Here is a 14,524-nt window from a genome sequence, read left to right on the forward strand (position 1 = left end):
TGAGCATGCGCAGAAAAAGTGAGCAACATCCCTCACGAGTAACAACAACAAGCGGAACACCAGAGCTGTAAAAAGATATGGCCCCTTGAGGTCCATCACCTTTATCTTTCTGTGATCTCAAAGAGGGTCCGGTCCTGTCGCTGGCTTTTCAACCCAAGCTTTATATGTCGATGGTTGCGAGCCATGAACTTGGCTAGTCAGAGCGGGGATGCTGGCGGGAGCCAGCTCCTCTTCGCCAACTTCAACCAGGACAACACGTAAGGCAGGGCCGGGGAGAGTCTGGGGATCCGCTGGCCTGTGTCGCCTCCAGCCAGGCTAGCCAGTGTTGCCTACAGCTGTGTGTGGTAAACGGGGTTGCGCGACTTTCTGTTAAGAATCCAGAAGGACGTTCCTGTTGAAAAAAGAGCGCAAACAGCTGCTGGTTCCACTGCGTTCGTGTCACTGGAAACAGTTAATTTCCAGAACGACACTAGTAGCATAGCTTGTTTTAGCTAACATGATGCTGTGTGGTCGGGGGGCTAACTTTGGACAAAATACGAACGTTTGATTCCCTGACGGTCATGTAGGGGTTTATTTTTGCATTAATGAACTTAACCTCTTGTTAAAGTCAACGTGCTTGTTGTTGCTGTGGTTCTAAATTGACATTTAGTTGATCACGCATATAGGAAACGGTGATCGGTAGCTGCTATTATTTTGAAACAGTCTATTTGGAAATTTTATTTTTGGGAATATTTCAACAACGTGGCTCGGTTCGAACTGGCCTACTGGTGTTGCGTAACCCCCTCCAGCGTGCTTTAGCAATTTTGAACGTGACCACAAGCCGGTGCCTCTGCAGGAAACATCCTCCGGCCGTGGGTTCAAATCCCTGACGGTGACTCCTGAACGCATCATTTTTGAGTTCCTGTCTTTATTTTCTTCCTCCAGATCTTTAGCTGTTGGCAGCAAATCAGGATACAAGTTTTTCTCTTTGTCCTCTGTGGACAAACTGGAGCAGATTTATGAATGTAGTAAGTATGCGCGCTCTGCTGCTCTAACTAATGAAATCTGTGTCACGTACCTCAAACTCCTGTTTTTGTTGTCATTATATAGTACATGATGGGTGCAGGTACTTCTCCATTAAATTATTAACTGCCCTGTTGATTGGAGTGAGGAGGGGGGAGTCCTCTAATGTGACTTTGTAGGGGTATGACGATCAATCGACTTAATTGATTGATCTTGATCCAACCAGATCGATTTGTCTGATGCATGTTGTTAATTGAATCGAACTATACTATTATAACATTGTTTCAAGACTAACTAAATAAACTGATCGATATTGTAAAATCCCGTTTGGATTGAGACACAGTAGGTTTATTTTGCCATAGCGTAAGGGTAACCATGTGCATCACAGCGGACAACGCACATGTGATGTCAGCAGAAAATGGTCAAGACATCATTTAATTTACGCTTGATTATTTTGCAAGAAATACAGGGAATCTGGAAAATTTCACCTGCAGTTTTCAGTACCCATGTATTTATCTCTGAGTCACACTGGTTAAATATTTGGCTAAAGATGTCCTGGATCAATTTTAGGTCAGTGAATCAGATCGAATCATTTAAAATGAACCAGTGTTGACTATGAATCGTAAAGTCAACCACAAGTTAAGATAGGAATTGAATCGTTAACATGAATTGTTACACCCCTAGTGACTTAGCATCATATTGTTGGGAAAAAAGACGCACCAGAGCCATGACCTGACGTGTTTTTGTGTAGATGACACAGAGGATGTGTGTATAGTGGAGCGTCTGTTCTCCAGCAGCCTTGTGGCCATTGTGAGTCTGAAGGCCCCCAGGAAACTGAAAGTGTGTCACTTCAAGAAGGGAACTGAGATCTGCAACTACTCCTATTCTAACACCATACTGGCTGTCAAGCTCAACAGACAGGTAAGAAGGAGGAGGAGGGCCGTCGTGTCTGCCGAAGGTTTTGTGAAGCTGTCGGGCTGGCTTTGACATTGTGTTGTTTCACTGCAGAGGCTGATTGTGTGTCTGGAGGAGTCTCTTTACATCCACAACATCAGAGACATGAAAGTGCTGCACACCATTAGAGAAACTCCTCCCAACCCTTCAGGTGCGTCTCAGAGGACCGCCTCTTCTGACTTCCTTTTGTAAAGTCGTTGGGTGGAAACGCTTTCTCTGAAGAAATGCCCAACTTTTGATTGGAAAGGGGAGTTGTTATGGTTTACGGCACGTGTCAAACTCAAGGCCCGCGGGCCAAATGGTGGCCCGCCATGTCATTTTATGTGGCCCACAAGAGCATAAAAGTTTTAATTTCTTAAAATAAAAATTGGTGTGTATTTGTTCATATCTAGGGGGAATTGGACTTGAAATATAGGATTTTATTTTTATTTTACAGCTCATTTCCTGTTATCTGTAAAAGTAAAGGTGGACCAATCGACTGTATATGAGAATTGGACTGAGTGAGTGACATCCCTCCTAGATTTCGGCTTACTTCTAGCTCCAACCAAAATAAGTCAGTTCAGTCACCAATTTTTTTGTGATAATAACGCCGCCATGTTGGAGCTAGAAATCGCCAGTAAGCAGTGATAATTTATTTATTTATATATATATATATATATATATATATATATATATATATATATATATATATATATATATATATATATATATATATATATATATATATATATATATATATATATAAAAAAGATCAGCAAGAACTTGTTGAAAAAGGTATCTGGTTGTTCTGACAAAGAGAATGACTGTGTAAGGAGGGGTCACTCAATACTGTTCTTATATACAGTCAATGAGGTGCACACAGGTGTTTTACTTTTACACATTTTGGAAATGTTATTGTCTACTTGAAGAAAATACATCCATCTCCACAACCCCACTGTATCCCTTCCAGGATCATGTGGTTGCTGGAGCCTATCTCGGGTTACCTTTGGGTGAAGGCAGAGTACGCCCTGAACAGGTTGTCAGTCAGTAGCAGGGCCATACAATCACACACACACACACACCTAGAGGCAATTTAGAGATGCCAACCCATGAAATATGTTTTTTGGATCATGGGTGAAGCAGGAGAAAACACACGTGCAGGAGGAGAACATTCAAACGCCACACAAAAAGGAACCAGTCAGGAGTTGAACCAGAGACCGTCTTGCTCTGAGGCAACAGCACTAACCAATGATCTATGGTTGTGTGTCTTCAGGATTGTGTGCCCTCTCTATCAGCAATGACAACTGCTATCTGGCCTACCCGGGCAGCGCCACGATAGGAGAAGTTCAGGTGTTTGACACGGTCAACCTGGTGAGTGAGAACAAAGAGCGAAGACTTCCGAATGGTTTCTCCTGCTGTGGAATTTCCTCAGATGTTGGGAACCTGTCACTCCATTTCCTGTTGGTGTAGCAGAAGAGCATTACAATCCTTTCTGCCGTTCCATGTCTCTTTTTTTTAGCGTGCAGCAAACATGATTCCAGCTCATGACAGCCCGTTAGCAGCTCTGGCTTTCGACGCCAGCGGAACCAAACTGGCCACAGCCTCGGAGAAGGTACTGTCCAACACCTGCAACATTTCAAAAACGCTGAGATCCTAATGCACCACAGAGGGAAATGTGACAAAAACAATTAGTGGTCTGTGCAGAGGATTTTTTTTTTTGAACCACAGTTGAAGACCTTTGATTGGATTTCAAAAATATTCTACTCAATAAAATAACACAGTACTTTCAAAATAAGACAATTCTTCAGGTCATTTATATCTGGCTTTTATTTATCATATACTGTCAAGAAAATATAATTTTTATGTAAAAAAACATTTTAGAATCAAACTTGGCCTTTTAACAAATTAAAAGCTTTATTGTCATACACAAAATGCAGTAATTGAATTCATTTACTTTTTTCACTTTAGTGAATAATTAGCCAGTTTTTAATTCCAATCGTTGCATAATTTTTGTTTTGTGCTAAAATACCAATCACAGCTGTTGAGTAAAGTTTTTGGTTTACTTCTAAACGCGTAAACAGAGAATAAGACGTCAGCTCTGAGCCTTTGTCACACTGTTCATGGTTTTTGATTTTTAAATATTGGATTATCCCTGATCGTCACATTTGGTGACAAAACTAAACTTTAAAAGGTTTTTTTTTCATCTCTACCTTTTACTTCAGGCATTTTCTTTAAAGGACAAGTTAAATAAAAACAAGAATAATAAAGTGGCACAAAAATGTTCAATGTTGGGGCGGAAATAACACAAAAATGTTGATATAATGTACAAAAGTGGTCTGTAACATGGCTTTAAGCATCCTACATTTTCTCTCCTATAACCAGTTGGAAATGAAATTCTGCTTCAATTTTGGTGCCTTATTCGAATCAACCTCAACATTGATTGATTGATTGATTGATTGAAAGCATTGTACTCAAAGATATAAAAAAGTCATCCAGATTTATCAAACTCATTACAGAAATTATGAAATGCATAGATAAAAAGAAACAGGGAAAAAATAATAGAGACACGCTTAAGTTACCGTACATTTGCTTAATTACATATAGTGATCATTAATTAAAGAAAGAAAGAAATTAAAAGACATGCAGAGCTTGATTTATTCTTTAAAAAGCAGTGGGATGAAGCGATCTTATATAATCCCACCCCTACATGAGTGGCATTGAAATTCAGGTGTCTTCCTCGGTTGCGCTCAGTTCCGCTCAGGCCTGCTTTGAGTTTGTGTTCGCCTCTTTCTCTCAGGGCACAGTCATCCGTGTCTTCTCCATCCCAGAGGGACAGAAGCTCTTTGAGTTTCGGCGAGGAGTCAAGAGGTAAAAAAAAAAAAAAAAAAAGAAAACCTCTGCAGCTGATGAACAAAAGTCTGTTTTTCAGAGACAAAAGAGCTGAGTGTTCTTGTTCTCTTAGGTGCGTGAGCATCTGTTCGTTAGCCTTCAGTATGGAGGGCCTGTACCTTTCTGCCTCCAGCAACACAGAGACGGTCCACATTTTCAAGTTGGAGACTCAAAAGGAGAAGTATGTGTAAGTGTCGCTCGCCAGTTGCTTTGATTTTGCCGTCCCCCTGTGGTCCACGCCTCTCACTTTGTGTGCTCACAGGCCTGCAGAGGAGCCCACCACATGGGGGGGCTACTTAGGGAAGGTCCTGATGGCGTCCACCACCTACCTGCCGGCTCAAGTGACCGAAATGTTCACCCAGGGGCGAGCGTTCGCCACGGTGCGCCTGCCCTTCTGCGGCCACAAGAACATCTGCGCCTTAGCTGTGTGAGCAGACACACACAAATGCACAACACACAATTGATTGTTTAATTGATGGGTTCGTGTAAGCAACAAACACAAGGAAACCAGTCTTTAAAAGTAAAAAATTTACAAATAAAATATTTTTAGACATTTTAAGGAAGCCTACTTTTTAGCCTTTAAATTTAAGGTTTCACAGTGAAAATATTTTAGATTTTCTGTCATCCTCATCTGAAGCAAAAAATTGTTTTCAAATTAACTTTCTAAAAATCAAAAATTAAATTTAACTCCAAAAGACAAAAAAAATCCACATGTGCACAAATAAGAAAGTATTTTTTAAAGTCCCACTCGTGATAATCTTTTGATCTTTTTTCAAAGTGTTCCCAGTGATCCTTTAATTATCATTTTGCTGTATTTAACCAAAATCGAAACACCTGTGTCGTTTTCTAGGACATAGTTTCTGCAGAGCGGCAGGAATTCATTAGAAATTTCCCTCTTAATTGTAGGCGGGACCCTTGGTGCAGAGTAACCCCACCCCTTCCCCTTCTGTCACCTATAACTGAGAGCTCTCTGTTTTCATGCTCTACCGCTAGCTTACAGCCCCACGCAGCCTCAACCTAACATTACCAATGCAACAAAATGGCGAGCGATATTGGAGCTATCCAGCTGTACAGCTTTAAGGCAGATGTCAGCTCGGATGAGAAAAACAAAGACGTACGTGGATCTATTTGTCTACAAGTGGATGCATCAGAATGGAGCGGAGCAGGGAGCTTGTGGCTCACCCAGCATACTTTTTCACAGCAAAAACACGCTCTTTTTCATCTGCTCCTGATTCACAACGATTTGAACAAACAAATACTCAGACATGCAATTTTAGGCTTAGTTGTCTTCACCATAAAAAGGCCACAAGAACAAGTTAAAAACAACAAAAACCAAATATTCATCAGAGTGGGTGCTTAAAATGAGGCCATTAACAAATAATTCACAAAGGTAAAGTACTGTGAAGTAAAGAAAAAAACTCCTAATACTCCGAAAAGAGAATATACAGCAGTTTTTCATCTGCAAAAGCTAAAAGTCAAAGAGATGTTTAGGGTTTTTATCAAAAACATACAGAAACGGTGAGTATTTTCCCCCCTCATCTTTTACAAAGTGTGATGTAAAGTGATTTCCAAAGCTGGATTTGTGGTATTTGCTGACATATTAAAAAAGCAATGAATCACTTCCTCTTGCCTCACACTAAATCTGTGGAAATGCAGCAAAAATCTTGATGGCTGCTGTGCTTTACTACAACTGCTGCATCAGTTTTCACACAAAAGTCTCATTTAACCTCACGACACCTGAATTTATTTCCGTTTATGAAAAAAATGTGTTTTTGCTCTCAAGATGGTCCCCCGTCATGGCGATAGTCTGCAGCGCCACCAGGAGATTGAAGAGAGTCGATCTCTTAGACTTTTATTTTTAAATCTTAATTACCTGTTTTAAGGGCGTCAAAAATTCTCACGTTTTCCCAGATTATATTCCCAATCAAAGTTCAATGTGCCTGATAATAAATGGCGTATACTTGTATAGCGCTGTACTAGTCAGTCACCCAGTCACACACACATTCACACGCTGGTGGCGGCTCCGCTAGCCGAACACTAGCGCCAGCCTCCCACCAGAGGCAAGGTGGGGTTCAGTCCTACCACCAGAGCAATCTTACGATTATGGGTCGACCACCCTACCGCTGCACCACGGCTGTCCAAGAAAACTGTGATGACCCAGCATTCTAGCAACATTTAAACACATCATCTATCAAATCTGGAGGCGTGTAAGGAGTCCCCCCTCATTCAGCTGTAACTCTGATCGGTTCATACATGTGGTTTTGTCTGTGTGTACTTTTTAAACATTTATCTACAGAGGAGCCGTTTTGGGGAGCCGGTTTAGCTCGTGCTGGTTTGCGGCGCCTTCCGTCTGTAAAACCAGGGTTAAGGCCTGTTCACACCGGGACGAATTTCGCCGGCGATTTTCGCCGACGTTTAACGCCTCGTGACTAAACAAAGGGCCCCAATGAGAGTGTGCACACCGACGCGAAAAAACGCCAGGCGTTAAAGCGTCAAAAAAAACAAAAACGCCTCGGGTTCGTTTTTTTTTTTCGACGCGTCGCGTCGAAATCTACTCGACCAATGAGAACGGCGCTTTTGCTCACGTGTCTGGAGCTTCTGAAGTTACAGTAAAACACAACTTGGGGGCGCTCAAACAAAACTGCCTTGCTGAGCACACATACCAGCGAAGAAGATAGACGCCAAGTAGCGTCTACACAGCCGCGAAGCAATAATGACGGACATTCTAAAACATCCCCGAACCAAGCACCAGTTGGAGCTACTGGTGCTTGAAATATTCATGTTTTCTTTGTTTGATTCTGACAAGCGTGTAAATACTTGCTCTCTTCTTCTGAGTGAAAAGCGACTTTAAGAAGCGTAAAGTTGCGCAGCGCCACCTTGTGTACAGGAGTATTTCGGTTTTACATTAAGCGCCATCTAATGTCAGGGAATGAAATTGCATGTTCGCTCGGCTCATCGTCAGCGAAAATCGCCTGGGTGTGAACACAAAAAACGTGGCGAAAAACGCTGGCGAATAACGCCTGGCAAATATTCGTCCCGGTGTGTACGGGCCTTTAGACTCCGGGCTGCTCCCTGTTCCCTTCTCTACTTCTGTGCCGGTACCAAGCCCGGTTGCTTTGAGAGGGTTGCGTCAGGAAGGGCATCCGGCGTAAAACATTGCCAAGTTTACCATGCGACTCGTTCCCTGTGGCGACCCCTGATGGGAAAAGCCGAAAGAGAAACAATCTACAGAGGAGCCGTTTTGAATTCGTAGTTAGTTTCAAGCTGCTGTCATTTGAAGTTGTGCGTGCGAAAACTGTATTTTGTGTTTCTATGTTTTTGATATTCAAGTGTACTTGTGAATGCACCATTGCAAGTACACACAGATTCACACAACAAATCAAGAATTATACACACGCACATCCAGTGGGTCTATTTTCTCTCTATAGACAACCAGCTGTTTGAACTGCTGGACATTTCCAGCCTGAATGTAAAAACAAATTCAACCAAAGCAAGGTTTGAAATCTGAGGCTTTCGTCCTCTTTTCAAACCAAGTCTGTGAGACTGTGCTTGTGTGGAAGATCCAGGATGATCGACCCCCCCCCCCCCCCCCCCCCATGCCGACCAGCTTACAGGCTTCTTTCCCATTAGAGTAAAAGATCTTTCAGCTTCACAATAGCTCGTAGGTTTTCTTGTTCTGTACTTTGTTTGTATAGTTCTTTGGAGATTTTGTTCTATACAGCACTGTCTGAGAGGATAATTGTTTTACATGCTTATCAATAAAGTTTGATTTGAATCAATATAACACAGTTACTAAAAACCTTTTTTGTTTTTAATCAGGATCCAGAAGATTCCCAGGTTGTTGGTCGCAGCGGCTGATGGTTACCTTTATCTGTACAACCTGGATCCACAAGAGGGGGGAGAGTGCACACTGATGAAGCAGCACAGGTAACACACACACACTAAGAGTTTAATTTAATTTAGTTCAATTTTATTCATATAGCCCAATATAACAACACAGTTGTCTCAATGGGCTTTATACCTGTTAGGGGTGTAACGATACACGTAGTTGAACCGAACCGTTTTGGTACGGCAGTTTCGTTTCGGTTCACTTCGGTACCGTTTCTGTATTTTTTTTCATATCTTTTTTCCCGCATATGCATTGTAACGACCCAGCTGCTTTATCACTCGTAGCAGGGAAACGAGAGCCGAACTGACAATAAACTAGCTGCGTTGACTGTCCTTGCCCTATACTCCACTCTCCCTCTAAGAGTCTCAGAGGTAGAGTAGACAGAGATATCGATTGCTCCATCTCCTTTCCGACATTAACACCCACTTATTATGAACACACACGAACAGCATAACAACATGAACCTCACTTCTCTTCATAGCTCTCTCAGTGATGGTGAAGGATTCAACACACAAGATTTCACACTTCCCATGAGTCTCAGTGGCTATAGCCGGGGCTAATTAATGTTAGCCGTGAGTTACTATTAGGTGACGGACAGTAAGCATGTCAACATATGGCTAATGCAGACGCGAGGCCAGAGATGAGGACCCCCCCTCCTGTGTGGGGGGAACACTTCGGCTTTGGAGTCAGCATCCATGAAGGGAAAAGGCAATTGGATAAGTCGAATGCTGTGTGTATTCATTGTTACACAAAGAGAGCGTATGCCACAGTAACACATCTAATATGTTACCAAACTTAAAACGGCATCACAGACTGTGTAACAATCGGGTCGACAAGAAAAAAATGTGCAAGTTCAAATGTATTTTTTTTCAGGCCAAAGTTTTTGTTCCTGGCAGCTAATAGTTTTTCTTATTTTATTAAGCTGATCAGCTACATAGGTTGATTTCATTATTGTTATGTAAAACCAATAAATGCATTTTGTAAGTAATTTTGTTCTGCCTTAGTTTTTTCTACCGAAAAAATACAGAAAATTGATAGAAAGAGAAAAACTTTATTATTCTCCCAGGGGAGAAATTCAGGTGTCCGGCAGCAAAATACACACAATAAATGACACTAAAATAATAGTTCATAAAATAGCCGTTCATATCAGGCAGATTTGTTAAACAGCAGTACCAAACCAAAATGTACCGAACCGAGCCCTATGAAATTCTGAACCTAACCCAATGAAGATTTTAGCGTATCGTTACACCCCTAATACCTGTATTTGAACAATCAGTTATAAAATACAATGACTGATTGCTAAACTAAACTAAACAGACTAGGCTAAACTGGGCATCCTTGACCTTAGACCCTCCTTTTCGGCGAGGAGAGTCATCTGAGGCTTCATGACATGAAAAATCAAAGTGTGAAGTCATTTGTTTTTTCTGTGATCTCAGGTTAGACAGCAGTGCTGAACCTCCCAATGAAATCCTTGAGCAGGGGCCTCATGATCGTCCCCTCACAACTCAGACCTACAGTGCTGCTGTCACTAAAGGTAAAGTTCACATTTGACCTCCAAACCCGTCAGCATTTTGTTCTGTTGCATACCTGGAGAGATGATGCTGGATCCTAGTTCCTTATTTTTATTTTTCATATTACTTTAGGTGCCTTAAATGTTACTTTTTTCTGTTTACTTTAGTCTTTAATTAAAAACAAATAAAATGTGCATCAGGGGTTCATAAAAGTGCTCAAACACAAAAAGAATACTAACATTTCTGTGCTGAAGACTCAAAAAAGTTAGAATATTTTGTATTTCTTATTTAACTTCATTTTAGTACATAATCTGCTTTATTGGGAAAACTGTCGATATTTTCATTTTGAGTCTGTAACATCTGTGATTGATCACAGCTGAAGGAATGTAATTGATGGGCTCAAAATTTAGTCTCAAACGTTTTTAAAAAGTGCTTAAAGTTGACTTGGAAAAATATATGACTCTTGTTTTAATGTTAAGCTAATGAGACTTCAATTAAACTATTGTGTCATATAATTATGTCATAGTAATCTATAAAAAGCTGCAGACTTTAAGCAGTTTTTTTGAAGCGTGTGACGAGTTTAGTTGTCTTTTTTTTAAGGACTTGAAAGCTTCCTGTGCACTCCTAAAACAGGTATTGTTTATTTTCAGTGGACTGGAAACTGGTTTGTTGATATATTTACCCTCCTTTGCATTGTGGAAAAACCCCGACTCGTGAATTGGACTCTGTGTCATGTTTGGGTGATGTCACGCTGCTTACAATGTTGCTGTCGGTGTCTGGAAGTGTAAGCCACCAACTGAGCTGAATTTAAAGCTGCTGAACATGTCTCCTAGGTTACTGCGAAGAGCAGGGCGCCATGGGAGGGGCGGGGCTAGAAGACGATCTCAGCGACCTGCGCCTGGAAGAGGAGAACGAACAGCCGCCGCTCATCCTGGAAACTGACTGACTCGCTCATCAATTGGAGGGTTCCTCTGCTGCTAAAACCACGTGACACTAGAGGGGGCGGTATCAAAGACGGGAGGTGTGTGGGGGGGGTAGTTGTTCAGGAACCTGTCCGTCAGTCAATCTGCTTTTTAAAAAAAATAATTTTCCCTCCCCTCGCCGCTCCGTCATCCCTCAGTTTAGCCTGTTCGGGCCAAAGTCAAGCTTTGCATGTACATGTGCCAACTCCTACAGACAAACCCAAGTCCAATGAGAGCAGGTGTGTGTGTGTGTGTGTGTGTGGGGCTATAAATGTAGCTGTGTTTCCTTAATGGACACACATCAACACTGTGTAAACTGCAGCTGGTTGTGGAAGTGCCTCTCTGCTTCGCTGTTGCGGTCTCTCCTCTTCAGGGAGATCGGCGTCTGTCAGCACGGATGTTCAAACGTTTTTGCGCCTCCCCCCTGCTGTCTCTGGGACACCGTCTCACTGTCTTGTGTGACAACAATCAAGTTTACCCCTGAAACAATGCTCAGAGAACCGCACAGGAGAGCAGCGTTTGCCAGTTTGTCGAGCTGAATCCTGGGTTTGTGTGTGCGCGCGTGATGAACATCTACATTTTACAGAATATTTACAATTTCGCCTCCACTTGTCTTTTGATCATTTTTACCTCATTTAGGCTCAGTGGACCCCCCCCTCCTGCAGGCCTGCACTCATTGGTTGATTTTTAACCTAAAACATAATTATTTTTGATTTAAAGGACTCAATATAACCAATGATGTGTCATGCATGGTGTTGTTGATGTGGTACTGTGCCCATACATCTGAAGACATGGCTGAGGATGCGACCACCTCCTCATCCTCCCTCTATATAATGTACAGTAGTGGGCTTACCTATGTTAGTGCATCAGTTTAAGTCACCGCTCTGGAAATGTTTGACCATGTGACCACAGGGTGGACTTTGGAGGGTAATTTGATTGATCTGGAGGTCAAGCTGAGCCTCATCAAACTGGTCCAGGATGCTGCATGATTCCCTGTTAATCCTTTAGTTTCTGAGGCCGCTAAACAAAACAAAAAGAGGATTAGCTCTGGGATTTTGGAGCATAAGGCATTTTCTAATGATTTTGTATAAAATGTGAAGCATTCATCTGAAATTAAAATAAATTCTGTATTACTGAACGAGATGTTTTATTTTTGAAATCGTGTTTTCATGGAGCAGATCGTAGGTGAGATTTTGGGACGCCGTATTCAAACAGTCTGGCAGACTGTTGATGGGGGGGGGGGTGGGGGGGCATTCATTGATTATTATCTGGTTTCACACTGTGCTCCTAGGAATGGACCAAATGTCCTCAAAGCTCATGCAGTGAAAACAGCTGCTCATTAGAGGGAGCTGTTGGTCAAAAGGAACTTTGACTTGCAAGGAAAAAAAGCAAGAAAGAAACTCACTAGTGTTTATATTTTTAGTACAGGAAGTTTACTGGTGACACATTTTTCAAAATTTTTGTTTTTCACTTCTTTATGCTATTCTTAAACCTTTAGACTAAACAATATCCATGTTTATAATAAAATTTTACCTTTGGCACACAAAAGAATAACACCGCAGTGAGTCAGTCTAAGTGAAAAAACAAAATTTGTGGTAGAATTGAACATGACAGGTTTGAATAGTTTTTGCAAAATCTGATGTTTTCACATTTATGACATCTGCAGGCATATGCTACACACCAGGCATGTGCTACGCACCGTGCATTCACATTGGCCTTGGCAATGCACGTTCAAGCCAAAATATCCAATGAAAAGTGTGTACATTTGTGTGTTTTGGGCTTCTGTGTTCAACCCTCACATTCACAAACGTTTCTACAACCTTTTTCGGGCTCTACGTCCTAAACGCACAGCCATTGAACGGACTTTGAAAGGTAAATCAGGTTGAACTTTTACCAATCAGCAACTTGGAATTGGTAGTGATGAATGATAAATGGATGGACAATTCACAAAAGTGCCAACTGTCTGAAAACTGGTCATGGAGGATAAATTAATATTTGCGATTTATACTCGACCGAACATATAGGACACCAAATCCTTCATATATCGAAATAGAGCTGTGACACCAAGCCTCTTCCAGCTGTAGGCGGTGGTGTTGAGTAGCAACAGTCCTGTGTGAACATCATATGCTAAAAGTGAGTTTAAAAGCTCGCGATCAGCATGTTTTTGAACGTGTGACACATGCCTGGTGTGTGTAGCATCAGAGTTAAGTTTTACTGATAACTTCATTGCGTGTTTAAAGTCAGGTTCAAGCATCGGAAGAGGATGTTTTGTTTGGTTTTGGTTTTGGTTCGCTGCAAAGATAGGCAGCTTTTACGCCCAAACACCTCTGTGTTTCTTCTAAAACTGCTTGGGGAGGTTGGCTTCCCTGTTTCTTTGGTACAATCCTCTTTTTGTCTTTTCTTCCCTGAAACTCCAGTTGTTCACTGAGGAAGTCTCCTCACAGTCACCGATCACTGCATTCATTTTAAGGACATTACAACAAGTTACATTTCTGCAGATTTTAGACTATAGCTTAAAAAGATGATGATACATTTAAAAATATTTATTCATTTTAAATATTTTTTTCTCAATAAAAATGTCAACCATGTTGTTATGGAAAGGTTCATTAGTTAAAACATGATGTGAAGGATTTTATTTCTGTGAAAACGTTTGTCTAATAAAGAGTGTTCTCATGAAATATAGTAAGTTAATGTTTCTCTATAATAATTTTTTTTAAATTAACTTTTATCTTGATGTGACAATTTATTAATAGGTGAGTTTTTATTTTTACTAAACTGATTTTGAATTTTTAACAATTTTGGCAAATAAATTGCATCTTAGTTTTATTTCAGATGTTGTGGTATTTTTTATGATTGTTGGGATGTAAGTGAATCTTAAAAGTTCCAATATTTTCCTGTATGATTAACTATGTACGATTAATTTAAACCTGTGCAATAGTTTTTTATTTTTATTACATATAATCTGTAGGTTGTTTTGTAGAAAAAAAAAATTTCATTCTAGGGAGTTTTCCAAATATAAACTTTTTGTAAAAAAAAAGATTGGTGACGTTGAACACACATGCCAAAGGTTCTAAAATAACTTACAACAGTTGACATATTTTATGATTAACCTTTATCTCTGGATAAATATTTAAACAGAACAAACTGAAGTCCAGAATAAGCAAGAAATGAAGACAACTCTGAGGTTGTTGTTGGCAGGTAAGCTCCTTTTCCAGTTTTTTGTTGAGGGAACTTCCGCCAACAGTTGCTCCCCTAACCAGGTTAGTTAAATGCATGTGAACGGAGTTACAAACCCATGGAGGCCAATGGAAATGCTCCTGAGGTTGCACACGGATTGA

The 14,524-nt window shown here is 40.9% G+C and overlaps 1 protein-coding gene across 1 annotated transcript; it reads left to right on the plus strand.

Annotated features, from left to right (window-relative positions):
* On the plus strand, positions 1–12,325 carry wipi2 (WD repeat domain, phosphoinositide interacting 2). Its single transcript, XM_023957736.1, has 12 exons — positions 1–257; positions 925–1,007; positions 1,754–1,923; positions 2,011–2,107; positions 3,209–3,306; positions 3,455–3,547; positions 4,733–4,803; positions 4,898–5,011; positions 5,087–5,251; positions 8,644–8,751; positions 10,150–10,247; positions 11,058–12,325. Exons 1-12 carry the CDS (start codon positions 184–186, stop codon positions 11,168–11,170), a joined length of 1,284 nt encoding a protein of 427 aa, XP_023813504.1. The 5' UTR covers positions 1–183; the 3' UTR covers positions 11,171–12,325.
* The last annotated feature ends 2,199 nt before the right edge of the window (positions 12,326–14,524 follow it).

Source organism: Oryzias latipes, chromosome 8 (genome assembly GCF_002234675.1).
Source record: "Oryzias latipes chromosome 8, ASM223467v1".
In the NCBI taxonomy this organism is placed as follows: domain Eukaryota; kingdom Metazoa; phylum Chordata; class Actinopteri; order Beloniformes; family Adrianichthyidae; genus Oryzias; species Oryzias latipes.